Source organism: Neopelma chrysocephalum, unplaced genomic scaffold (assembly GCF_003984885.1).
Source record: "Neopelma chrysocephalum unplaced genomic scaffold, ASM398488v2 Primary Assembly neopelma1_147, whole genome shotgun sequence".
Lineage (NCBI taxonomy): Eukaryota > Metazoa > Chordata > Aves > Passeriformes > Pipridae > Neopelma > Neopelma chrysocephalum.
The window spans coordinates 5,697,064-5,723,667 of record NW_020897809.1 but is presented as its reverse complement, the minus strand read 5'-3'; the positions used below and the strand labels follow the sequence as shown (position 1 = coordinate 5,723,667).

The window sequence follows — 26,604 nt, the reverse complement described above, 5'->3', positions numbered from 1 at the left end:
CTCCTCCCGCAGCCCCAACATGGCTCCCGCCGCCCCGCCCCGCCGCGCCCCCGCCCGCCCCTGCCCGCCCCGCGCCGCCATCTTGGGCGAGGGACAGCGGGCGGCGGTGGCTCCGCGTCCCCTGGGGCTCCGCTCGGCCGCGGTGCCCGCGCCCCGGGGACACCCGGGCACCGTGCGGGGACACGCGCCCGCCGGTGCCAGCCCTGCCCCTGCCCGGCCTGCAGCGAGGTGTGAGCCCCGCGGTGTCGGGCACGGCTGTGGCGGGAGGCTGACACCGGCCAGCCCCGGGCGAGGGGCTCCCGGAGCCTCCCTGCCAAAAGCGCGGGGCCCGTGGGCACCGACACCGTCACATGACACAGCACACACCTGCTGACCCCGCCGACCCGCTGCTGCGGCGCTGCCCCTGCACCAGCACGGTCCTTGTGCCGCCACCAGCGTCCCCAGGGCCAGGCTGCTCCCCCCGGGTGGCGCGGATTTAGCTGTTCAACTCCTTTTCCCAACGCGGACCTCAGCCGCCACCAGCCACCAGGTGAAGCATCAGCACCAGCGAGAAAGTCGCACGTTTTTCCTCCTGCATCCGTGATAAAAAAACCCACAACTAACATTTTTCCAAGGAGAATTCAGTTTGGAGCCCTTGCATCAGGGTGGGTCATTAGCTCATCAGCCTCATAACTTAGCTGTTGGTTTGATCTCAATCAACTAATATCGCAGCCTAATCCACTGGAGCTTGTAATAGGCTTAGGAATAGCAGGGGTTTAAGTCCTCATTAGCGTTCCATGCCACAGTGGGGGGACACCCTTGTACATGTCCTGTTGAAGGAGAGGGCACACTGGGGTGAACGCTAGGGAAGAAAGAACTGTGTCAGGGAGGAAAATAGGGCAAATCTGGGAGATGGGGGGAATTTAGGATGGGGTAGCGAAAGGCAGGGAGTACATGGGACACACAGTGCCTCCATGCACACCCCAGCTCCAAGGGGGCTGCAAGAGCCCCCCGTGCCACTGTGCTGGATGGGCTCTGGTTTGAGGTGGGTAGGCTGGGGAGCAGCCCTTGTGCAGCCCCTGCATAGCTCCCCAAAAACCTCACAAACTAACAGCGAGATGGATTCAGACTGGGGAGATGGGGCTTCGCTGCTCAGCCATCACTCCCAGCACAGCAGGAGCCATGCTCACTCTCCAACAACTCTCCCATCCCACAGGAAACCACACAAGGCTGTGCAAGGTCCCACAGTCCCTTGGCAGAAATCCAAGTGGCGGCTTGGGAGCCACACACTGCTTTGGACAGCACAGGCCATCTGCACAGTGAGGAGGGGGTCAGAGGGGATGTGTTGGCCCCAGGACACCGCAGGTCTGGGGATCTCAAGGGCGTCCAGCTACCACTGCCATGCTGGTGCCCTCTGCTCCAGATGCTGCGGCTGCAGTGCTGAATCCTGATGTCACCAGTGCCTTGCCTCTGCTGATGCCCCATGTTCCTGTGCTCTCCCACCAACCACGACCACCACCAGCTCTTACCCAGCTTCAGTTCCACTGACAGTGACAGATGGTCCCCTAGAAATTATCATTAATGTAGATGAGGGGGTGGGATGAGCACATGCTGCCCACTGATCGGGGGTTTGACAGCAAGCAGGCTTCCACTCCCAGGGTGGAAACTGAGCGAACACAACATGGGGTCTGCAGCACACCCAACATGTCCCCAAATCACCCTGCATCATCCTCATGGCTGGTCGCTTTCCATGTGGGGCTGGTGTCTTCCAACACCATCCATCACCCATGAAGAAGCCAAGGCCTGGCCATCACCTGGGCAGCCATGGGGTGGGCAGGGCAGGCAGGGCTCTTCCTTGCCCTAGAGCTTGTAGTGAATATGGGTTTTAGGACCACCATGGGAAACACCAAGCAGGCCCTAAAGTGGTGGCCAGCACAGCTCAGCATGTGCTGAAAAGAAGTTCCCCTGGTGCTTACACAATGCTCAGGGCTGATACTCCCTGGGTGTGGATTTCTAAGCCTCCAGAGACATTAGCATGTTAATTTATAAACTCCTAGGATTGGCATCTGCTGTGACTAACTCCTCAGCCACCACAAAACATCTCTGGCTTGGCTGGTCCAGCACCAGCACTGATGGGGCTGAAGCCATGCCAGCCATACATGTGTGGTGCACCAGATTTATGTTCTCTGCTCCAGACCCCCAAGCGCCCACCTGAGCCCTCCTGGTGCCATTAGGCTGATGCCAGAGCAGCCCCAGCCCCACACACAGCTCACCTGAGAAACCTCATCTAACAGAGGGCAGCACATCACCCGTGTGCGACAAGAACCTGCTGGCTGGATCATCCATCACGCCCCCTCAAACTGGAGATGTACCATCAAGAAACTGAATCAGGAGAGAGGCAATACTTTTTAAAAGTAATGAAGGCTTTCAAGTTTATTTGTTCTAATTGCCCAGCTGACAGCTCAGGGGAGGAAGAGAAAATTATCAGGGTATTACTGCCACAAAATAGTTGTAATTGAATCATTCCAGACAATAAAGCAGAAGCGCAAGTCACAGGCAACGCATTGCTCCCCCCACACCAGCCCCCCAACTCCCTTCACTGTTGCACCACAATAAAAACACACCAATACACGGAGACAGTGCTCTAATAGCACCCTATTACAGCTAACAATCTCAAGTGTGTCACCTACATGGAGAGCAGGAACCGCTGAGCAGGCTGAGTTTACACACTGCAGTTCAATTTCCTGCAATGTGCAAAGGCCTTTCCTGGGCAGTGGGTACAGCTTTCTCCTGGGATCCCCACAGCCAGCTCCCCCCCAGCTCTTCCAGCCCTGGCTGCAGTAGCAGCAGGGTGGTGGTGCAGATGTCATGCAGCTGTGCAGCTGGGACACGGGGTGAGTGACCCCAGGGACGGCAATGGCTCAGGGATACCAACAGGAGGCACCAGCTCTGCTAGTCCAGGCTCCTGGCAAGCACAGCCTTGGGTTCTGCCGCTGCTGGGTTTGCCTAGCACAGCAAAGCCTGGGCTGCATCACTGAGGGCAAGTGCCAGAGGAACATCCCACCACGGCAGCAGGGCATGGGCCAACAAGCCCCAGCAGCACTCAGAAACAAGCCAAGGTTGGCTAAGGGGGACATGCAACCATGCGCTGCACAGAGCAATGGGGCAGAGAAGAGCCACTGTAGGGGAGACACCACAGAGTGCTGGCAGCCCTTGTGTTTTGATTCTCCCCAGGTGTGCAGCTTGACACACTTCAAGGCCACATGCCTGGACACTTAGGAAACATGAGTCAAAGAGTCAGGAGCTGGGATGCAGACCTGGCCCCATTTCTGCAGGCAGCTGTGCTTGATGCTGTCCTCATGTTTGGAGTGGCACAGCTTGCACCTGGCATTTACACCCCTACCTCTGGCCAGGGCTGAGCCCGCTGCCTGGCTGGCTCCCTCAGCACACAGCCAGGAGCACAGACCAGCTTCCCTGCTGCCAAGGCAGTGCTTTACCCAGCGCCCACTGCCCTCCCACCACACGCACCCCCGGCCATCCCAGGCACCCCCAAAGCTGCACACGCAGGGCTGAGGTTTGGGAGCAGACATCCACAGCCAAAGCGATTCATTAGCACTTGATACAGACCATTAAACTCTTCCTGCCCGGGCTTGCTGCCTCGGCAGCTCCGCTGGGAGCCGGCTGAGGCTGCGCGTGCCTTGCAGGGAGCGAACCGCTGAGTCCAGCTCTGCCAAACCCTTAATCTGGAGCAGCCATATTGGGCAGGCCCCCAGGAATGATGGCTATGCCCCTACAGCAAGGGCTGCTGCCCTGCACCACTCCTTGTTGGCCAGCAACATGGCAGAAAAACACAAGGCAAGAAGGTGAGTGTGGGAGATCTATTGGGTTACCCCCATTTGGATGTCAGCATCCACTGCTTTGCCTCAGTGGGCAGCAGGCACCCAAGTACCCCACCACTTTGGTTCCCCCATGACAGAGTGGGGCAGGCAGGGCTACGCTCACAGAAATCCAGTTTAAGACATTTTTATTCCTCTGCAGGTTACACTTAGTGTTTAAGAAAATACAGGATCCCTTTTGACATTCATACATTTTTACAGGGAAAAAATAGGTTTCTCTACTAGGGTGGTTATTAAGCTTGGGCATTCCCAGGCTGACTTCAGGAGGTCCTTGCCTCCCTTGGCTGCCAGGCCAATCCCCTCTGTTCCCAAGCATCACTGCCCCAGTGGCCAGTCCAAGCCTGTAGAGCAGAGCTCATGTCATCACCTCAAGCTAACAAAAAAAAAAAAAGTAAATACAGTCCCCAGTATTTCCAGTTCCACTTTCCAACAGCTCCTACACTGGGTACTGCAAAGGAAGACCTGGGGACAGGGAGTGACCAGACTGCGCACACAAATATCTAAGAGACCCACATTAGTGTGTGTGACTATCTGTAACAGGGAAATAGGTTAATCCCGTTTACTAGAAACCTAAAGGAAATATAAATAAGGGTTCCCCACACTTAGCGTAGTCACAAACAGCTACTGGACACCACGCTGCCTCCGAGTGCTGCCATGGGGAGAGGGAGGGCAGCGAGGCAGAGCTACTATGAAGCTCAAGGCAAGAAATCCACACGCTTCATGAACAGAGCACACCTGCCCGCAGGCAGCCCCCTCTGCTCGCGGGCAACGCTGCGAGAGGGCTGGCAAGCGGCAGCTTTCACTTGGCAGGACACGTCTTTGTGCTGTGTCTGGGCCAAGGGCTTCCTAAAGGCAGCATCACCCACATGGCTGTTACTTCTAGGCTGCCACAGTGTGCAAGAAATTCAAATTTAAACATCACTATAGAAAGCAGACTGAAAAAAGCAGCTGTTGGGGTAAGACCTCCGTGACCCAAGGTGGGCTGCTGCCTAGAGGCAAAGCTGAGGGCCAGGAGGAAGTGAAAGGCTCACTAGACGAGGCGTTAGACAGCGAGCAGCTACCTTCCCTTGGCAGGGCTGCAGCACATTGGCACTAGCAGCAGAAAACAAAACAGATGTTACGAAAGCTTCTTCCAAGCACCAGCAGACTCCACTTGGTCACTGCAGGGAGAGAGATGCACATGGAAAAGAAGTAATACTCTAAGGCAAAGGCCTTTCTCTTCAGGACCTTGGGACACCAGTGCAGCTAAACACCCCCCCACTGGCTGCTAAGCCCCCCGCAAGCTCTCTGCCCTTCCCACTAACACCAGCTGCCCAAATAGCTCCTGCCCGAGCCTTGCAGGAAAACCGCGCGCCAGCGCCCACCCCACGCCAACTGCCCCGGGCACCAGGCCCTGGGGGCACCACATGCCCTTTCTGCCGCTGGCGTTTCTAAAGGGCCAGTGAACGCTGTCCCAACCTTAGGCCTCGCACAGAGGGATATAAGGTATGAGCTGTACTGGGAGGGAATGGGGAGAAAGTGTCAACAAGAGACGTCATCGATCCAAGTGGTTCAAACTCCAGTCCAAGCTGAGGAGCATTAGCTGGTACCGGGAGAGATTTCTGGGAACTCCTTGTAAATCTCCAGGATGATCAGTTTGTCCATCTGGCACTGCTGGTCCTCCTCCTCCTCGCCCAGGATGCGCTGCAGGATGCCCTGCAGGTCAGCGAGGCGGTGCTGGTGCTGCAGATAGGGCGTGGAGCGGATGATGGCGTGCATCAGAGACAGATACTCCATCCTCAGCTGCCAAGTGGGAGGGGAGACAAACCACAGAGCACAGTGAAAGATTTAAAGTGAGATAAACAAGCATGCCAGCCTCCAGTGCAGCATGAGCACAGGAACAGCTGCTGCTGCTCCACCAACCAGAGCACGACTCCAGAGGCACCTGCTTTTCCTTAAGGCTTATTAGTAACTATGGAAAACTCTGCTTTTCCCACAGCAACCCAGTGCTGCTCCTCACCCACCCTCAGACACGTGCACATCCCCTGCCTCTTGCGATATCAAACCAGAGAAGTTCCTCCTACTTCTACTACTCACAGAGGGTCCCTATTCCCAAAGATCTCTGGGCAGAGGGCTGCAGACCACCAGAAGCCTGGCAGATCTTTCTTCAAATATGCCTATGGGCTGGGCAGGATAAATCCTCCCTTTTTCCTCAGCTCTCAAGGTTGCTTTGAGCACCCAGAAATGTTGTGCCCAAGACTTCATTCTTGCCTGCAGCAGGAAGCCCCACAGGGGGTCAGGAGAAACACCACTGCTTTGGGACTGTGCTCCCTTCCCCAATGCCCATGGGTTGGTGTGAGCACCTTGTCTCCTGGGGAGAGATCAGCAATCTGCCGCACCAGGATGTCTATCAGGACCATCATGTCTGTGTGATAGAAGATGCTGGCTGTGTCCTTGCTGGCAAAGATGTCCTGCAGAAACTTCAGCACCGAGTGTGGTGGCTGAGGTTGATGCTTGAAGATGCAAACTGGATCATCTGGGGGAGGCAGAGAGACTGTGCTAAGCCACATGCTCCCCGTTGCCCCCCTCCTCCATCTTCAGAGCACATCCCTTCATTAGACCCTTTGGCTCTGGAGAAGAGGCTGCCCCACCCTCATCCCAGCCCTCCCTGCTCACAGAGAGATTCGTGCCCACAGACTTCGGTGCCTTGCACAAAGGTGTGTAATCAGGATGGCAGCTCTGCAGGGTACCAAGATGAGACCAAACTCATTATGATTAGCATTAATCACTGTTTATGTCTCACCTACCATCCCAGGTGAGAGCTCATTAGCACATCGCCTCTCAGTGCCTCCCCTCTTTGCTCAACAGCCACCACTCATTTTCTCCCTGGTTTATTAAGTCTGGTCCAATGACCCCTCTGAAAAGCACATCAGAGCCTGTACCAAAATTAAGCTTTCACCAGAGACCAGGCTAGTACTATTCCAGAAGCAAGAAAAGAAACACTTCCAAGTTTAAATGAGTCACCACATCCTGTTCTCTTCCAAAACACATCCCTGCACACCTCATGAGGGCTCTGGGCCACTGCAGCCTTGCCAGCAGTTGTCAGGAAGGCAGGCAAAAAAGAAGCATCTTCATTAGGTTGTGGTCCCCCCCTCTTTCTTCACCCAGCTCCTCACTGTAAGGTGATCCCTGCAGGGACTCTGGCAGGGAAAGGGCTAAACAAAGGCTTTGGGAGGAGGCCAGACAGAAGAGCACTGAGGTGGCGGCTGCCCTCAAGCTGATATAGTGTGGAGACAGTGATTTGTTACCCCAAAGAGAACTAAAGTCAGCGTAAGACGAGCTGCAAGCATCCCAGGATGAGTTATTTCCAGCAAATCAACAAAATGAATCTCAGGCAGCAAAGCCCCTGTGCTCCAGAAGGTATTAAAAAGCACAATAGTGTCGTGCAGCACAGGCTGAAAGACCTGGCACTGCTCTTCCCATGGAGATCTCCAGCTTTCCAGCAATCTGCTCTGCAAGAGCTCTAAGGTGCAGTGGATTTCATTCCATGCCTGGATCCGACACAATGCTAACCCTCTGCTGGTGATCCCGAAATGGAAAGTTGCACTCTAGGCAGCATTTCAGAAGGCAACAGCTCCCTCTGGATCTCTCCTCCAAGGCAGATGATTGCTAGCACTGGCTGAGGTTTGTGTGCCAGCACTCACTGAGTCCTGCCTGTCCAAGGACAGAAGTGGCCCAGGACCAGTCTTCCTCCCAGACAAGAGCTTGCCCAGGTGGCAGCTGGCCATGCTGTGAGGTGGGGCTGATCTGACCCAGGAGTACATGGAAACTGCAGCCCAGAGGCCACTCCCCTCTTCCTACATGCCATCAGCATCACCTTATTCCTTGTGCAGCTCCATCCTCAACAGTGCAGACTGTCACCCTCACAAACTCTCCAGGAAGCAGCACATCCTGCCTGAGCCAACAGGTCCTCAGCTACCTGCATCCCTGACATCCCACTCCATAATGAGCACCAAGCTTGTCTCCCCGAGCCAACATGAGCTGCACCCCCTGCCAGGCACACACAAGAGTGCCACACACACTCACCTCCTCTGTTCAGCAGCAGCAGCAGCTTCTCTGTGAAAGTCTTGACATTCGAGTGCTTGCTTATTGTAGTCATGATCACACTGTGTTCTGGAACTGAGGAAGAAACCTGTTCAGCACATCCCTTTGTTTCCTGAAGACCATGGTAATAAAAACACATAACGGGGGGATCCTATTTCACATCAGTGCTCTGGGGAGCTTTGGGGAACCATAGTCTATCAGGGATATGAAAAGTTTAGAGTGGATGGGCAGGGAGAGGGAAGGTGAAGTAAATCTGGAAACAGCACATGAAACACTTGGGCCTTGGTGCTTTCTCTGTACATCTGATTCCCATGTGGGTTCCCTAACCCTAACCCTGCTGGAACTTACAGTCTTGAAAGTTCTCTTAAGAAGGGTCCCAAGAGCATCCCAGAAGGGAAAAGTCCTTCCCAGCACTCAACTGTGCAAGGGTATGGACTGAAGACTTCTTCTAGGAACTGTCCCCTAGCCTGCTTTGGGGGTGATTTGCTATAATTAAAATACATTTACCCTAACAGGCCTTAACATGTGTGTGTGTGTGTACACTCAGAATCACACAAACAGCACAGCGTTGACTATTTCTGTGGCCTGTAATATTTCACAGGCTGCAAAGTGCCTCAGGATCCTTTATATTGAAGGGCATCAATATAATATGGTTTTAGAAGAGTTTTTTAACTAATGCTGCACCACTGATCTGCACGATAGATGAATCTTGCAGACAGAGGAATAAAAAATTCAATCCACTAATAAGTAACCAGAACATCATTTAACACATTCTTAGCAACAGAGAACAAGTCACTGCTCTCAGCTACGCCCCAGGTGGGCAATAATCCCCAGAAACACACTGCCTGTCATGCATTACTGCCTAATTACTGCAGCCAGCGAGGATATGGGTAAGTGTGGGAAGGGGTAATGAATGAAAGCAGCAGAGATATACTTAATCAGTCTCCGTGCAATCAACTTTCACATGAAATTAGAAACTTTCACATAAATTTTAATGATGCGCAATTCAAAATAACAGGTAAATTACTGGACACGTCATCACTGCTTTATCCTCCCCTGTCTTCACAAAGTCAAGGATAAAGCCATGAAGCAGAATAAGAGAAACAGAACAACTGGGAGTGACAGGAGACTCTGGGTTAAGGAGTGGCCTTTTTTAGCAGGACCTGGAACTACGCTCCAGTCTTCCAACAGGATTCAAAACACACAGGCAGATTGAGGGCAAGTGCCCTTCTCTAGGGACCTGATGCACTGTCTGTCCTCATGACCATATTTTTCTCTAGGATTTTGCACCATATTTAAACACAGTGTAGCGCCCAAGACTAGGGGAGCTGGAGGGGTGGTTATAGCACCATCCAGACCCAGTGAGATTCTCCCTCCCCATTCTTCACACCATCACTCCAGACCACAGAAATCCTGCCAAGGCAGAGCAGCACCAATTCAACCTGGAATGTGGAGATTGAAGGCCAGAAGGACGTTGACAAATAAGTCAGGCAGCTGGTCAGTGGTGTCCGAGGGCAGCCCATCCTCAATCACATCCAGCAGGAACTGCACAAACTGAGAGTTGAGATGTTCTGCACAAGGAGAAAGGGACATTTACAGCACAGTGAAAATAAACCAAGCAACAAGGGACCATACACAGACCCCTTCTCTGCGCTTTTATGCTTGAAAACCATTAGTGGAGTGCTAATGTCAGCCTCCAGGGAATGAACAGCCCTGCAAGTGGACTAGACAGACCACTGAAGTGTCTTTGTGTAAGAGACAAGTGGCTCAGAGAACTATCCACGGTGCAAGGGAACACTGAAATTTGGTCCCCCATTGGCAATTTTTTTTGAGTAAATAAAACACCAAATCCTGCTCTAACTGTTTCAGTACCAGTGCTGCCAGTGAAGGCTTCAAGGTAGGAAAAGATTTGTATTCTTGACCACTGGTTTAATTAATCTATTTAAAAAAAACCCCTAATAATCTAGATCATTAGTAATAACCCTTTTTTCAATTTAGCTATTAGGAAAGCTCAGGAGCTCATGCAAATAAGTCCACCTGCAGGAAATAATTGCCAGGGTTACATGAGGAGAGAAAAGCAGGAGGTGTGGAAGCTCACTCTGGTCTCTATTGCATCAGTTTAAATCTTTTATGTGTTTACTGGGTGTTAAAGTAAAGCTGCTGAGGAGATACTTATAAAAGTCTTTATTGCATTTCTAGGAAAACTAAGCCCAGAGTTTCCCAAGTACAGGGAACACAACATAGCCTTGGCTAGAAGCAGGCAAGGCTTTCTGGCTGAAGGCTGAAAGGACAGAGGAGAAAACAGGCAGAACATTTACACTTCATCATTGACTGCAAAACCCTTAATCATCTCCACTTTCCCTAAGAGCTTAAACTACACAGGGCTGCACTATTCTGTTAGAAAAGAGACCAGAAAGAGGCCACATTATGCAGCTGACAGCCTTAGTGGGCGTTCATGGAGGGATCTGGGATCTCAGCCTCATTAGCAGACAGTCTCTAAAGCAAGTAAGAGGTGTGTGCTTTCACAGAGGCCAGAGGTAAACCAAAATGCCACCTAGTTACAGTGATGGGCAAATCTACCTCTTCTGCAGTGTGGCATTCAGTCTTCCACTGCTCTAACCCAGAGTTAGAGCAGTGTGCTGCTGCAAATCTGGCATTTCAGCCCAGTGCTTCAGCTGCCAGGCTCTAATGATAAAGGACAGACCCTACCCTTGCTGAGCCTTCCACTGAGCTGTCCCCACCTTGGCCAAAGTTCCCTTCCCTGTGTCTGCCAGCACGCCCCAGATGTCCCACCATCAGCTCTGCTGTCCTGCCAAGCTGTGAGCACAACCCACTCTTACCATAGTGGTGATATGGCAGGGGCTCCCCCATGGAGAACATCATGGCCAGCACCAGTGCAGAGTAGCACATCTTCTGATGATCTGCAAGACAAAGGTCCTGCCATTAGTTCTTCTGAGGGAGTGAAACTGCTCCACAGCTGCAGCTGGGAAGCCACACATTTAGTACAGGCATTTAACACTGATTAGCCTGCTCCTCAGTCCTGTGTTGACTGAGCTGTAAGGGTGTTTTTCCCCCTGTTTTAGCACACCACACGCCTTCTGTGCCATGTGTTTCCAAAGCAATTTAAAAATAATCACAACAAGAATCCTTGATTTTTTTTTCCTCTTCACTTCAGAGGATCTAGGCAAACTTAATCTGAATAATTAAAAACCTCCCCTGCGCAGTCCCAGGACACATCCCATAGTTATGTAATTACTGAACCCAGAAAAAGCATCCATCTGGCCACCTCAAAATACTGCCTGTTCCAACCAACACCACCCCCGGACAGCCAGGCTGCTTGTTACCATCTCTGCACTGCTCTACTTTCGCTACCTCAGCTCTGCCTGGAGGTATAAAAGGTCCCTGGGGAGACCAGATCACTGCTCAGGACTCGGGCTGTGCATCTGCCCACCTCCCAGGCCACACGTTTCTCCAGCAATGACACATCCCACAGCCTGCTAGTCCAACACAATTTTCACTGGCAGCAGCTATTTGTGAATGCTCCCCAGAACCCCTGCCAGTGCCTTTCCTGAATTTTAATTAATGGATACGTCTCAATAGATATTTGTAGAAGGAAAAAAAAGGCATGGAATAGGATCTGTGGCACCATCGAACGTAGCCTCCATCCAGTTCAGCAAGTCTGAAGACAATAGGAAAGTGAGTATTACTATGTATAGGTCACTACCCATACTGGTTAAATACAGTTCAGCTGCATCTGCCAGAAAGAGCCCAGGGGCATTTGTTACAAGGAAACTGAGGGTCTATTTATAAAAAACTGACCAAAACTACTTTTCATTAGAGGACAAAAAGTTCCCTCAATGTATGATGCTTCTCTCAGCTGTACTGCTGCCCTGCATGACACGTGCTGGTTCCAGTACCCTCTCCAAACGCTTTAAGGTATTTCACTTCTTCATGCACAAATCGACCCACCTCTAAGCACCTGCACCCTGCAGTTTGGCTTTGACTGCACAGCCAGATGCCTTCACTGTCACCACATACTCCTGGACTTGGCCAAAAGACTTGCAACACTTGGCAGCTCTCAGATTCATTGTTAGCATGGGGGACAAAATGCTACTGAGTCATTCCAGCCCTGTGCCCCTGGAAAGTCAACTCTGTGAGCAAAGCCCCTATAAACAAAGCACACACAGACTTTATCAGAGCTCCACCAGATGCCTGAGTTTTCAAATAGCAAACACTTTGAGTAAAAATGGATCACTGGGGGCTTAACCAGAGATACTACAGCATTAACAAGATTAAGACTTTGTAGGAGAGCACTCTAGACCATGTGGCAGCAAAGGAAAGCTGGAAATGGTTGTTTACTCTTGGTAAACAGAGAGGGAGGATATTTAATGACTTAATTATAATTCACACTTATATAAGAAGCTCTCAGCTATAAGGTGACAGTGATGTCAAAGCTCTCTGTAGCAAAAAAGGGATCTGACAAACTGTTCACAATTTCTTCATTCTTTCCTCCATGGCTTCATAAGTTGGGTATTGGAGGCAGGATACTGCAGATACACAGGAACCTGCTGTTCCCACATTCCTAGAAAGGCTTTCATCAACAAAACATTTTCTCTCATCACGTCAGGAGCAATGAAATAATGAACTGAGAACCAGAAGCCAGTGATAAACATGGCTGTAGCAAATATGGAGGAAGAGACTAATTAGAGATGGAAGGTAAGAGGGCAGTTTTACATGTCCTTGGCCCATCTGCCATTAACTGATGTCCATTCATCTTGGCTGACAGCAGGCTCCATGACTAGGAGGCAAATCTTGTTCTATTTCCCTAAGGACAAAAAAAAAAAAAAAAAAAATCAAAGGATGCTGAAACCACTCAGAAGGCTGAACCTGGGGCAAATCCAGATTAATCACGGACACTCACCCTGCACAGACTCTACAGGTTTTTGGGGTGTCCCAGCTGCAGCAGGATTCATCCAACACTCACAGTGCCAAAGAACACAGTAATTGTCAGTCAAAACACAGCTTTTTTTTTTAACCTTCCGGAGCAGCACCAGTGGCTGCAAAAAAGTAAATAGCATTAATGCAGTTCTCTTGAAGCAGAGGGACTGCTGATGACAGACTCATAAGCATCACTGAAGTAGCCATGAAGGGCAAGAGAGATGCAGCTGTTTTCATTTCTGAAGCCTGCTGAGATACTGGTAGGAAACTAATATGTATGAAAGGTATTTCTCAGAGGCTTCAAAGACCTTGCTTCCACCCTCTAAATACAGCAGTGTAAAATTCAAGCCCTGGGAGCAGACACAATTGTCTACAACTGAAGGGAGAGGAGCCTGAGAGCTGACTTGCAAGTACACTCAGCTGCAACAAGGGAGAAAGTCACGATTACAGACTGGATTATCCCCGTCTGTTTTCTTCGGAATTGTTCTGGCTAATTCTGACTCACTGTGGCTTATTATAAGGTCTTCTAACACTGATAGATGGGCAGGCCAGCTGCAGCAGAGGGAAGGGGCTGTCCAGAAGCAATAAGAGCCAAGCATCTGGCAGAAGAACTGGCCAGCAGCCAACACGCCTGCATTAGTCCCAGGGAAAAGTCCTTCTCATCAAAGGCACCCAGCATCCATGCACAGAGCTTCTGCCTCGCCTGCTCTTCAGTAATAAGGCAGGAGGGATCCCACAGAGCTGCTGCAGTCAGTTCCACACTCCCCAGTTGCATAGTGCTGGCACTGATTGCTCTGGCTCCAGCCACCACAGAAAGGATTAGCTATTCTGCAGCATGTCACAGATCAGCTGCTATTCCCCAGTTTTTAGTACCAAAATAAGCTCAAGGATTCAAGGTCATGTTTTCAATGAAGGTACTGCTTGCCATTTGCTGGCAGGACATGGAGCCATAAGCATCAAATGGTAGGAGGGAAATACTAAAGCCCTAAAACACCTCTGAAGGACAGACCTGTTTTGGTCAAGGCTGGTTACTTCTCTGCAGCCCTGCTGTGAAGACCAAGAGGACTGGATGCTGCACAGATGACACTGCACAAGCACCTGCCATAAGCTCAGCACAGGATCAGGACACCCATTTGTGAGGCTCCTGTATCCACACAGCAGTCTGTCAGCAAAGGAAGAGCAGCTTTTCACCCTTCAACTATACTGGAAAAAACCCTCACCTTGAGATGAAGTTAGGGAAAGAGGAGATGCTGCAGAGTTGCAGGTTGGCAACTTGGAAGATACAGCAGAGCCATTTCTCACCCACTTCCACTGCAATGCTTTTTGGGTCCCCAAAGCAGAGCTAACAGTTGCTGGGAACAGGCCTGCTCCAGCCATAAGTGCTACTTGGAGATCAGCAGAGGTGTGCAGAATTCCCCTAGGTCAGAGCTCAATGCTCCATCACACCGAGAGTCACCTTGTGCTGTCTGGGATGAGACAGGCCCAGGCAAAACACAGCATCCCTGTGACCAGCCAAGGGTTAACAAGGGTGACCAGCCTGCCCTGCCTGCACAAAGGCAGCTCAGGGACAGGGCAGCAGACAAAACCCCGTTTGGTCATGGTGCATAGGATGCTCAGCTGCAGACTGTCTGTGAATTAGTGATGGAGGCACAATAAAGTTTATTTTTGGCAGCACAAAAATCAGAAGACATGTTGCTGCAGAAGCACAGTCATAGTCCCATAACCAAGTATTATTTGCTTCTTGGCAGGAAAACCTCAGCCTGGAGAAGATGCTTCTCATGCATAGCCAGATCAAACAACAACAGCGTGATGAGTTCATGACACAGAATTGGTAACAGATGAATTGATACAGCAGTAGCACAAAAAGAGAGCACAGACAACACTGGAGTAATGATCACAGTCATTCATCCCACCAGCCCTTTGCCCTGCCCCAAAACACTATTTTTCAGGCCCTCCTCACCTCTGAAATGCCTGTATTTCAAAGCATCTGAGCAAAGATGAGTGCAAAGCCACGCAACAGGCGTGATTTTCACCTCACATAGTCCCTTCCAGACACAAAGACACAGCCCCATTAGTCCTGTCCACCACAGTCAGCTTGGCACAGTCTGTGGTGGGAAGCTGGGGATAGGAACAATTCAAGGCAGTCATCTTGGACATTTACTTGGCTCACATGAAATGGACAGGATGGTCCCTGGCCTGTGCAGACCAGTCAATCCCTACAGTCTTCTCACCAAATTATACCCCTCCACAGCTCCATGACACCTGCAGCAAACCAACAGGCTACAGACTGCAACCAGGGCAGCAAGGCTGTAAACACCAGGCTCTTCTGATTTGATCCATGTGGTCACTGAACAGTCACAATTAGCACAAAACATTTTTTATATCCTTTTAAAGGAAAAAGTAATATATAACACCAACAGCACTGGTGGCCTACAGGCTGACTTCAAAATGGGGATCAAAGCTGTGACTGCTCAGGATTGGCATGTCTGGGGAGCTGGGGAGTATTATTACACGTTCAACTTGTTCTCAGGTTCTTCCTCAGCATGTGCTCCTGGCTGCTGGGCTAGACAGTAGCTCTGAGGGACACCAGCAAAATCTGACCACGCTACCACCACGAAGTTTTAGAGAAAATGGAGCTCAAAGGGAAGGAAGAACATTATTTTTCATGGCAGTGACAGGTCATCCTAACAAAGGGAGCAGGAGAACAAAGTAGAAGGAACCTGAAGGCAAAGCCTAGGAATAGAAAGCAAAGAGCTGGGAAAAGCAGGGCTGTGGCACTATCCTGCAGAGGACCAGGACCACACTACCATCTCCCTTGGCCCAGTGGTGGAGAGAAGGCCCTTTCCTTTAACTAGCACACATCTCATTCACCAGGAAGAAACACCACAAAGATCGGGTGTAGAGTGCTGAGAAAAACTCTTTAAGAAACTGCAGAGACCTTTCTTGAGATCTGCAGGTGTCTCTTGTCAGCATCATTAAACAAAACTGGAACAGCTCAAAATGTGTTTTAAGACATCTATAAGAAGTGACCACAGATCATTAATGGGATGTTCAAGAGCTGGAGGGCTCGCACCATTGGACTGAAACATCCTCTCCTGTGCATCCTCAATTTACAGCTGTAATAACCTGAACAACTTTAAAATCAGACACCATTCTGCCCAGAGCACTGGGCACGTAGAGCAGCCAGGCAATGGGGGGCCACCAGTGCTGCTGCAAATCATTTAATGGAAAGACACATTCCAGGGACCTGGGTACAGCAGCTCTGGCTCACCCTGTGTGTGGGTCTGCATGTCCCTGGCCAGCTCCATCGGCAGCACAGAGTTCACAAGCGTTGAGATGACGGCAGCATCCAAGTTGCACATGGCTCCGAAGCACTTCAACAGCAGCAGCCGCAGTGGCACCCTGTGTTCCTGCAAAAACGAGTCATTAGTTCAAACCATGTCCCAGGTGAGGGCTGACTCTGAGGCAGAGACATAACTCCTAGAAGTTCCTGCTGTTGGGAAGCCTCAGACCGTTCCAGGGTGACAGTGAACCCAGAAGCTCTACAAGCTGTTAACAACAGCACAGGAGTTCACATGATACTGTTCACAACTGGGCTGGCTACGGGTGTTTGGCACGTGTGGTCAGAGGGCATGTGGCAGCCAAAGCTCAGATCTGAGATGCCCCAATTCATCCACTAAATGTGATACCACACCAACAACCTACACCCATCCCCAGCAAACAGGTTGGATATGCTGGAGCCAGGATTCCCTGAGCACACTAGGATTTTGTGAATGCTGCTCTGATTGAGGTTTCCTGACAACACAACATTTGTAAACCCTCATCAGCACATGATGGTCAATGAACAGGACAGGACCAGCTCCTCCACTGTGATGCTGTTGGGTTTGTGCTGGGAGCAGAGGGTATAACCAGAAAGTTCTGGGACACGTGAGGAATTTCAGCAAAGACAATGCTCAACCTGCAGCTCCCATGGGGGAACTCTCATGCTGGGATAATGTTCGTACTCCAAGCTCAGCCAACAACTCCAGGGGTTCAGAGAACAGAAGTGAGCCAAGCCCTGGGACTGGGCATGACAGCAGCCAGGACAGGAGACCCAACTATCCCCACCTGGTCAGGCTTCCTTGAAGCCTTGGTCAGAGAAGAGCAGGCAGTGAAAGCCAACAGGCTCTGTTGTGCCTCGCCTGCCTTCCCTCTGCTCTCAGATGTGTTACAGTCCCCTGATGCTGAGCTCTGACACAGAAGTGCCAGATGAAAGGGAAATGCCACAAGACTTGATGTGCTGTAGCTGAGGACTTAGGGAGAAGATGGGAACAAGTTTCCAACCCCCACGGAATCCTACAAGAGCACATTCTAGGAAGGAGAGGGGCAAAGCAATGCTGCATAGGCGTTGAAAGCAAAACTTCCATTTCTTCCTCTGAATACTGATTTCATTTCTCATTCCCAAGGCTTCTGCTCTCTACCTACTCTCCTAAGCAAAGTTATTTACTAATGCACAGGAGTGCATCAATTAAAAGAGGAGCAGTCACAGCCTGTCAGCTTTCCCAAGGCATCCTCAGAAATATTTCCTCTAGATACCAGTGATGCCAATGCTGTCCCTCAATGGGCTGGCAAAAGCAGCAAGCTTTACCCTTGGCAGTGCTAGCTACTCCTTCAAAGTCTGCTCTTTCACACAACTTTCATGCATAGCAGTGTCATTAGCCAACACTCAAAAGGGATATGCTGTAACTCCAGCTAGACCACAGAACTGTCCTACCCAAGGGAAACATCTTATATACATTCATCATACCAACCCTGCTCTTTTACATCTTCAGGGAAATCTCAAAAAGAGAGAATTGGTGCATTCTGCCACCTTACCATCTGATAATATGCCACAAGGGATAGGACAGATTCAAATTCATTCTTCTTGCACATTTTCTTGCAAACTTCTGGGTCTGCATCTGTCTGGAAGGAGGAATAGACAGGTCAGCCCAGTGGCACATCAAGACACAAGGTGCCTGCTGCAGGGACCTTGAGGGATTCCAGTTCCTTTCAGATCTTAGTAGCCCCAGCCCAACCACCTCACAAAGAAACTGAAGGCAGAGCTCAGGAACCACCACCCTTCAGATTCTGCATCAAAGTGAACTCTCGAGACATGCCTCTGTCATACAGCACATCTTGGGCTGAACACATCTAAAACATGACCTGAGCAGCACCTTATTGAGTGCATCATACAGTTACACAGGGCCGCTCCAGCACTGTTCTCATCCTGAGAAGTACATGTCCTCCCACCCCTAAGTTATGAGGAATGGTTTCACAAACCCCCACTCTGCCTTGCCCTGCCGGCCCACGGAGAGGTGGCACAGGCCGTATGTTGAGTGACAAAGACCTCAGCGTTTATTACAGAAAATTTACCTGTTCTGCTTATGTCAGAACTGGAGAGGAATACAAAACAGTGCCAGAGCAAACCCCTAACACAGATCATGTCACTGCACTGAGGGCAGCTCCCATATCATCACGCTCCCTGGACACAGATGAGCTTGCACGTGTATTCCCACTGCTGCTCACTGTGGAGATGTACCTCTCCTGTATGCACAAATATGGTGAGATGCTTTGTGCTTTCTCACAGAAACAGCTTCAAAGCTCACTTTCAAGGCAGCCAAAGAATTTTCTTCACATGTAATGAGCCCCACCCCACAGATACTTCCCAGCAACAGAGGATGTATTAAATGGAAGATGTCTTAAATGGGCCCAGCAGTGCAATAACCCTCATAGGAGATTTCCAGGTTTTCTGTGAGAAGGTGGGTTTTTTTGGAGGTGAGGGTTTATACTCTCCTGTGATAGGTAAATACCACAGCTACCATGAAGAATATCTCAGTAACACTTTTCAGAACAGCTCTGTAAGGTGGAATAGAGGCAGCTCAAGAGCACTGCAGACCCCACACAGGAGAGCAGGGCTTCACTTTGACATTAAAGGATGCACAAGAAACCTATGCCCCCTGCAACAGCAGATCTGATGGCAATATAGGTGTGAAGGAGGTCAGAAAAAGGAACTTCACCAGGGCAGTCTACTCTGCTCTGGCAGTAAAGAGAAAAATTTACTCACCAGGATGCGAAGCAGCTCCTCCAGGTAGCAGCAGATGACATTCTCATCCTCATAGAGTGCCCAGCTGCGCTGCTGAGCATCATCCTTGTGCCTGGCAAGATCTGCAAAGATCACCTCCAGCCGCTGCTCATCGTGGCAGATCTGGCCCGAGGGCAGCCCCGCACTCAGGTTCTGCAGAGACAGCAAAGCCACTGGTTAGTGGGGCCCTGACAGCTCAGTGTTGTTTGGGTGCCTGTTTCCTCCAATCTTGTCTCAGGAATGGCAACTGACCTCATTCAGTCAGGAGCTGGCAGTACAAAACCAGCAAGTTTAAGACACATGTTATTTCGGGTCTCATACTTTTGGAGCCTCTACTCTCTGTAGATTCTGAAAATCATCCTGAGAATGGGAAAAGCCAAACCCATCTGGCATGAGTTAGGACCACTGCTGCACAGCAGCTGAGCACCTCCAGTAAAACAGACATGTCCTGGACACCAAACCACCACACTGCACAACTGCCTCTAGGAAGGAGAAGTTCCCTTTGCTGCCCACTCCCTCCAGCCTTTAATCCTTGGCTCAAGAGCAAGCACTTGTGTGGTGCTCCACATGCCAACTGTTCAATACTAGGTCTGGATCCTCTGCAGCAAGGACAGGAACCAATTCACCGTTGGCTAGTTTGGTTCTGCTTTCTTCCAAACAGCAGAGCTGGGCCACCATTCACCGCAGCTCTGAAGTGTGAAGCTACTCAGCAAATCTTACTGCACATACTCCTTTCTCAAATTGCTGACAACTGCATCCCCACCACTTCTACCTCATACACAACCTTACCATGAAGGCCTCACACTTTGGTTGTCTTACCTTCACTTTTCCTCTCCTTCAAGAAAGAGAGGGGAGTAGTCGGGCAGCGTTTAATCTGCCCCAACAGCTGCTGTGCTCTGCGATTTAGGATCAGCCTCTAGGACCCAAGTATATCATATGAACTACATGGTTTTCTGAAATCAGGGCAAGAAGGGGGCTCGGTACATGGAACTGAGCTGATCACAGGTGATGAGCCCAGGCACCATTAAGAGAGGCAAAGATTAATTTATGGAAGAACTTAAATGATATACACAAGGGTCTGGCAGCAGTGACAACAAGCAGCAGGAGATCAGCAAGGTGGAAGAGAACCAAGCTGAGAAATTCAAACAATAGAGAAAACAAATTCACTGAGACCAAATTCTTAACAATTTTTGAATGAAGCTGTCTTACCACATGCAGCAACAAGTCATGATCACTCAGCGGGAAAGAGCCTCTACAGTGTCTTGTTGTGGAAACCCAGAGAAAATTTAGTCCTGTTTTGGTGCAGTTCCTTCCAACAGGCTGGCTGTGCAGGCAGGGGCAGCCTAGGCAGACTTCCCACTGGGAGCAGAGTGGAAGGAGACACAAGCCCATGTCCTGTGCCAGTGGCGACACTTCCACAGTCACACATCCACATGTGGACGGCCAAGCACAGGAGCTGCGCCCTTCCTGATCACCTCCCACCCTCCGGCCCTCTCTGGGAAAACCACTCCAGGTTTAACAGTAGTGTCTCACCTGCTTTTTTTGAGATAGAACTGTTAGTCACTTGCTTTGGGGTATTTGGGGTATGAATTATTTAGGACTTGCAGTCCACGCTTCAGTTATACAATGAAAAAGTTTTCTTGTTGTTGCTGCTTGTTACATAATTTTTGTGAGTCAGGTAAGGAAGGAAAGAGTGCGCTGGTTTAACACAAGCCTCTGTACAGTCTTAAGTTTTTGGGCAGTTGGGGGTGGTCTAGCAGAAAAGCAGGTAACCAGCTGTGAGAGAGCACAACAGCTTTCAGGAGCTGAGTACAAACACAAGAGAATCTCCCACTGAATGGTGATTTATCACAGGAGCAAATACATTAAGTGAATCACTTTATCTTGCCATCTCCTCCTTCTCCTTAGGAAGACCTACAGCACTGCAGTGTCACCTGCCTGTCCTCATGTGTCCCAGCTGCTTGGGAGAGTTCTCCATTTATGTACCTCACTTGCATCCTCCTCACCAGAGCAGTGCAGGGCCAGTCCTACCTCTGGGGGTAGGAGGTAGGACATCTTTTGGGATGATCATTTTAATGAGTACTTGTTTTAATGATCACTCTATTCAGCCTCTTATCACTAATCTGCTTTCTCCAATCCTTCATCTGCAGCCCTTGACAACTCTCCCCAGCATCAAGCTCCTAATGGACTTGGATGAGATCAATCCACTAACAAGCTCTTCCACCCAACCAGTGTAACTACATTCACACTGTGTCAGTGCAGTCTCAGCACCATTCTCTGCCCTCTCACCACCAGGGTCAGGTCTCTGCTTATTAAACATCTTGGCAGCTACTACAACCTGCAGCATCATCATATGTTGGTTTCCAGGAATCTGCTGGAGAGCCCATAAGCATAAGGAGGTTTTGGTATTTCTAACAATGCCATTTTGCATTATCTTGCTGCTTTAAATGGTTCCTTCCCCCCAGCCCAGCAGAACAAGCTGGTGCAGGGATTCTGTTCCTCCTGAGCAGCCCAAAACCATTTTAGGAACTTTATCATACCCACACTGCTCAGAGGTGACCACACCTGCCATACAAACCCAGCTGCCGTCCTGCCCATTTCTTCTTCACCCCCTCCCATTCTTCCCTCCCCACCACCCCACCAACAAGCATGATGGATCACCAGTGCCATGGATACACACATCTACCAGCATTTTCTCTCCATATGAGTCCCAAAACTACATAGCAGGTTCCAGGCACCTGCAGCCCAATGCACATTTGTTCCACAGACATTCCCAGCAGCTCTGCAGGACTGGGACCCAACTACAGCTGAACTGAGATGGCTGCGCATGAAGACCCTGCCACGGACCTTCATAAAGTCTCCTCCAGAAATCAGCGAAGAAAAGACTTGCCTAAGCACTAATGTATTCCTCCCACCCTCCAGATTCCCTTTTGTTACAGTATTTCACTGAGGAGGAGCCCTCCGAACAGCCCAGCCAAAGGAATCGGCCTTGAAAGCACTCACCCTGCTGGCCTCCCCCTTCTCTCGGGAAAGCAAGGGGACAAAGCTCCCACGGGAGACGCTGAGCCCCAGAGCAGCCTTTGTGTCTTGTCAAAAGCAAGTCTCCTTTCAGCAAAGCTGAATCAATGAATGAATGGGGAGGCAGCCCCATGGCGTCAGGGGAAGGAGAGGGGCTCAGCCACATTAGCCATGAGCTTTGTCAGAGTTTTTTGGGGACAACAGGGGCTGGTGACGGGCAGCTCGGAGCAGGTCACAGCCCAGCACCTCAAGGGAAATTCCCTCCAGAAACATGTCACCTCACACACCAACTTCCTGACTTGTTCCTCCATCTCCAACACATCCAAGAACAGCTTGACCCTGCTCAGCAGCCTGGGCTGATCTATAAGATCCAACTGCATTACACATCTTTTTCAGCAGTTTTCAAGCTTAAATTTAAGGCAACCAGAGATAGGTCTGAGTCACAACTACAACACAGCAATGCTAATGTAATAAGAAGCAGATAAGTGATTTCTAAGTGCTCCCTCTCAAGGTGCAGTCTGTGCATTGGGCAATTTTTGCTGCCACACACTGAGTTTAATAAATCCTCAAAATCAACCTCCCTAGACAAGACATCTACAGTGCTACTCCCTCCTCTGAGATGGGAGATAATCCAGCAGAGCTAAAGGTAATCACATATCACCAATACATACTAATCCAAGTGATTCTCTAGAAGATCAAAAACCAGGCAGCATCTATATTATCTTTAGTTCTGTCCAAATTTTCAACAAGTTGCCTTGAAAGACAGCTCCAGTTTAGACGGTCACTGCAGCAATGCCTTTGAAAAGAGGTTTCATTTCCCTTTGCACATCTTGCCCAGTCACTGTGCCAACTCAGGGACAAGAAGAGAGGCCATTTCCAAGGCCAGGGTAAATGCTGACACAGGGAAGACAAGTAAGCAATTTTGCTCCTGCAGATCAGGCTTCCCCAAATAGTATGGCACCTCTAAAGCATCTTTCCTGAGGTGTGAGCTCCTCAGCATGCTCCTTGTCTCTACTGTTCCCCCAGCTTAGCCTTAAGTCACCTTCCTAAAAGCAGAAGCAGGATGCTGTCCCAGCAGAACAGTCTTTTATTCTTTAAAACACACATGCCTGGGCAGACTCCACACTGGAGGATCAGCAAGGTAAATAAGAAGGAAGTGCCACTGCCAGTCAACCTTCAGAAGGCACTGGGGATAGAAGCGAGGTAATGGATTCTGGAATTGATTTAGTAATCCACTGAGCTGACTTTAAATTAAGACTGGAATAGGAATAGAAAGGATAACTAATTAAAGAACATGATACAAAAGGTTGAAGCAGGTGCGGTATGAGCAGACCAAAGCTTTAAATCAAAGCTGATATCTTGCTCTGTTTTAGGGAGTGGAAGAAAAAAAGCCTTGAAAAATATGCAAGAGGAGAATTGCCCACATATTTGCATGGACTGGGGAGTAGAGGGATTTCAGAAGTTACAAATTAAAGAAAAAAAGTCCTTGACCTAGAACTGACGACTCAGCAACAATTCTACGCAGAAACCCTTGAGATTGTGGAATGATTTGGTTTAATGAACAACACAAAGTCAACGATAATAATTTGTATCCTTAAACTACAGTGGTGAAGCTATGGCAGTACAACCACCCTACAAGTACACATGACTGCCTTTCCAACTGCTAGAGCTGGTCTTCTACACCAGGTGAACAACCTCACCTGGGACCAGGCCCCCACATATCAGCAGAGCTACATCCTCTGTGTGGGTCACTGAGGAAAAATGCACAACCACAACATTTACACTTGAGCACTCTGCAAGCTCATCTAGGCCCTCGTGAAAGCTATACTGCTCAAGGATAGGTGTGACGAGGTATTATGAGATGGGACAGGACCTTCTGCTGTGTCTCTATACACTACTGGTCATTTTAAGGTCCCACAGATGTCCTAGGTTACAGATATTGTACCAGATATGAGTAGATCCATACTTGTCCCTGCACCAGCATCAGAATTTCTTACCATCTTTTTCAGGCTGGTCTGTAGCAATGGCCATGAAATTGAGGTTTTCAAATCCCCTCTGCAGAAACCTGGCACTAAATGACTTCTATGCAGTTAAGCTTATTGTATTCTGAGTACAGGTATTAACAATAAAAATAGTATTCAAATCTTGGACAAGGTCCAAGTAACAGAAAACTGAACTTCTCAGCACTCAAGTCAGAGCCGGAACATTTGCTTGAAACAGCTAAATTTTTTTGCTGAATCTAAATCACACATTGACAGGGCATTGTAATTGGAGTAGGAAGTAATTAACTGTTGGGTTATGGCCACAAACAGAGACTTGATGATTGCTTACAGGACCCTCTATTCAGTGCAGACAGTCAACCAGAATATGATTTGATCTAAAATTTGAATGTCATTAGTTTTCCATATTCAAATGCCTCTGAACTGTTCATTATAATCTTGCCATTAGCAATGGAATTCCAATCTTAGATATTTATATGACGCTTACTCCTCAGGGTTGCATTCAGCAAGTGGGAGCTGAAATTTATTATCCCTCCAACTAAAGCAGGCGGCTGCCCAGGTGCACTTCACCATTTCAATGACTGCTGCAGAAGAAGGAGGAATACAGGATTATTTTGGCATAAGGTTTATTTAGAACAAGCTCAGGACATCGCTCTTCAGTGGCTGAAGTCTTTAAAAAATGCAGGGCTGAGGCATGTGTTACAGAATAGAGAGGTTCTCATTCTGTGGAAACCAGTTTTCACTGCTGTGATGAAAGACCAGGCCAGACATATGGAAATTTTGGGTGCTCCATCATCCAAAGGGACAAGAATCTGTGCAGATTTATAGTATGCATAGGCATGCTAAATCTACACAGAGGACGTGCAGCACCATAGGAGAAGTTTCTACAATTCATTATTTTATAAAAGGTTTCTATACAGAAGCACTTATGGTGCAGGCTCCATCTTCCTCAGCTTCTATTTGTCATGGTTATAACAGAACATACCTCTTTTGAAAGTTACTATTTATTTCTCTGATTTTACGCTGCCACATAAAGATCTGTGATCTTTCAGAATGAGAGGTCAACAACTCCTGTCAGAGCTTTTCAGTGTGCCAAAGTCCTGCTGCATCCATTCCCACTGCTGCTTTGCCACCTTTGCCATCCCTGGGACCTGAAAGGTTGTCATCTCCCACTGGTGTGCTCATGTGGTTCAATTCACTGCTGTCTATCTCATCACCCTCTCCACAAATTGCAATTTCAGAGGACACCCACCCTTCCACCACAGCCTACCAGTGCTTCCCAGCACCAGGGACCCTCTCAGCTGGTTCCACCTCTAATCCCCAGCTCCAAACTCAAGGTTATATTGTACACCTGCAGCTCATCTGGGGAATAAACTCACCCGTTTTCCACTTCTAACAGTACTTGGACCCTGGGTTCCTTTGGCTAGACAATTACCCCCCTCTAGCACCTTTCCTTTGGGATCTCACTGCATTCCCGAACATCAGGAGTTCACTGAGCTCACAAGACCTCACCCTCAATGCCAGGAGGTGGTTTGCAGCAGTCCCCAGCCCAGCCCCAGAGGCATTACCTTACTCTCCACCACGGAGATGAGAATCTGCTCCATGATGCTGCTGGTGGCGGGGATGGAGGTCTGGATGTGGCCGATGATGATGCCGATGGCCACGCGGGACAGCTCGTAGCTGAGGTGGGTGTTCCTGCGCACCAGCTCGATCAGTTCGGCACCTATCGTCTTGGGCACGGAGGCCACCAGGCCACTGGGCTCTGGTGGCACCGGCTCCACCGCAGCCGCCTTCTTGTCCTCCAGGCAGAGGTTGCTGAAGGCGTCCAGGCTCGCCGGCGGGGCCGGAGCAGCTTTCTTCCCCTGAGAAGTCTTCTCCCCATCCACAGCGTGGGACCTCTGGGTCCCCCCGTCAGCCGGCGGGGCCGGGGCAGTGCGCTTGGACTGGGGAGACTTGCTGGCCCCATCCTTGGGGGAAGTCCCGTAACGGGAATGGGACACAGGGCCGGTGTCCAAGTTGCGCGTGATCGTGGTGTGGACGCTCCGGCTCGGGACAGGGGGTGGAGTGTTGGCAGGACTGGAGGTGGCCGTTGGGAGAATGGTCTCTGACACAGAAGAAGCAGTGTACAAGGTATCCAGGGATGTCGTGCTTATAGAGGAGACACTAGAAGCTGACCCAGGAATAATTTCAACAGCATCTGAAAGGGAACAATTAAACATGCCTTAGCAACAGCATCAAAGGAAGAGAGAAAAAAACAAATTGCTACAGCACAGTCCATTAAAAGGCTCATTGTGCATGCGACCAGAGCAGTTTAACTCCTCTTCCTGCCTCACTTATCTCAAAGCAAAATTGTACCAGTTCTCTCTGGAGCATTCCCATACAATCACCTCTTTAGAATGGGGAAAGCTACTCTATTGAGATGAATACCCTTCAAAGGGCTTAGTGTTTTAGGAAGGGGAAGGGAGGGAGGGAGGGACAGGACTAAGGGACAGAAAAGCCTTTTCCCCCCTGGCTTAGCAAAGGCCTTTTTCTGCATTCAGGAGCTAAACCCTCACTTCTGAATGATGGTGCATTTCAGAACTGCAAGACA

General features: G+C 49.8%; 1 protein-coding gene across 2 annotated transcripts in view; it reads right to left on the bottom strand.

Annotated features, from left to right (window-relative positions):
- Positions 1–3,931: 3,931 nt before the first annotated feature.
- NCKIPSD (NCK interacting protein with SH3 domain) overlaps positions 3,932–26,604 on the bottom strand; it is a 51,266-nt gene continuing 28,593 nt past the window's right edge. For both annotated transcript variants that reach the window (XM_027700579.1, XM_027700580.1), the window contains exons 5-13: positions 25,583–26,211; positions 18,979–19,149; positions 17,751–17,837; positions 16,168–16,306; positions 10,799–10,879; positions 9,401–9,529; positions 7,941–8,033; positions 6,218–6,390; positions 3,932–5,657 (exon numbers count right to left, since the gene is read on the bottom strand). In XM_027700579.1, the coding sequence (XP_027556380.1) occupies positions 5,454–5,657; positions 6,218–6,390; positions 7,941–8,033; positions 9,401–9,529; positions 10,799–10,879; positions 16,168–16,306; positions 17,751–17,837; positions 18,979–19,149; positions 25,583–26,211 (1,706 nt within the window). In that variant the 3' untranslated portion in view covers positions 3,932–5,453. The remainder of the gene's footprint in view (positions 5,658–6,217; positions 6,391–7,940; positions 8,034–9,400; positions 9,530–10,798; positions 10,880–16,167; positions 16,307–17,750; positions 17,838–18,978; positions 19,150–25,582; positions 26,212–26,604) is intronic.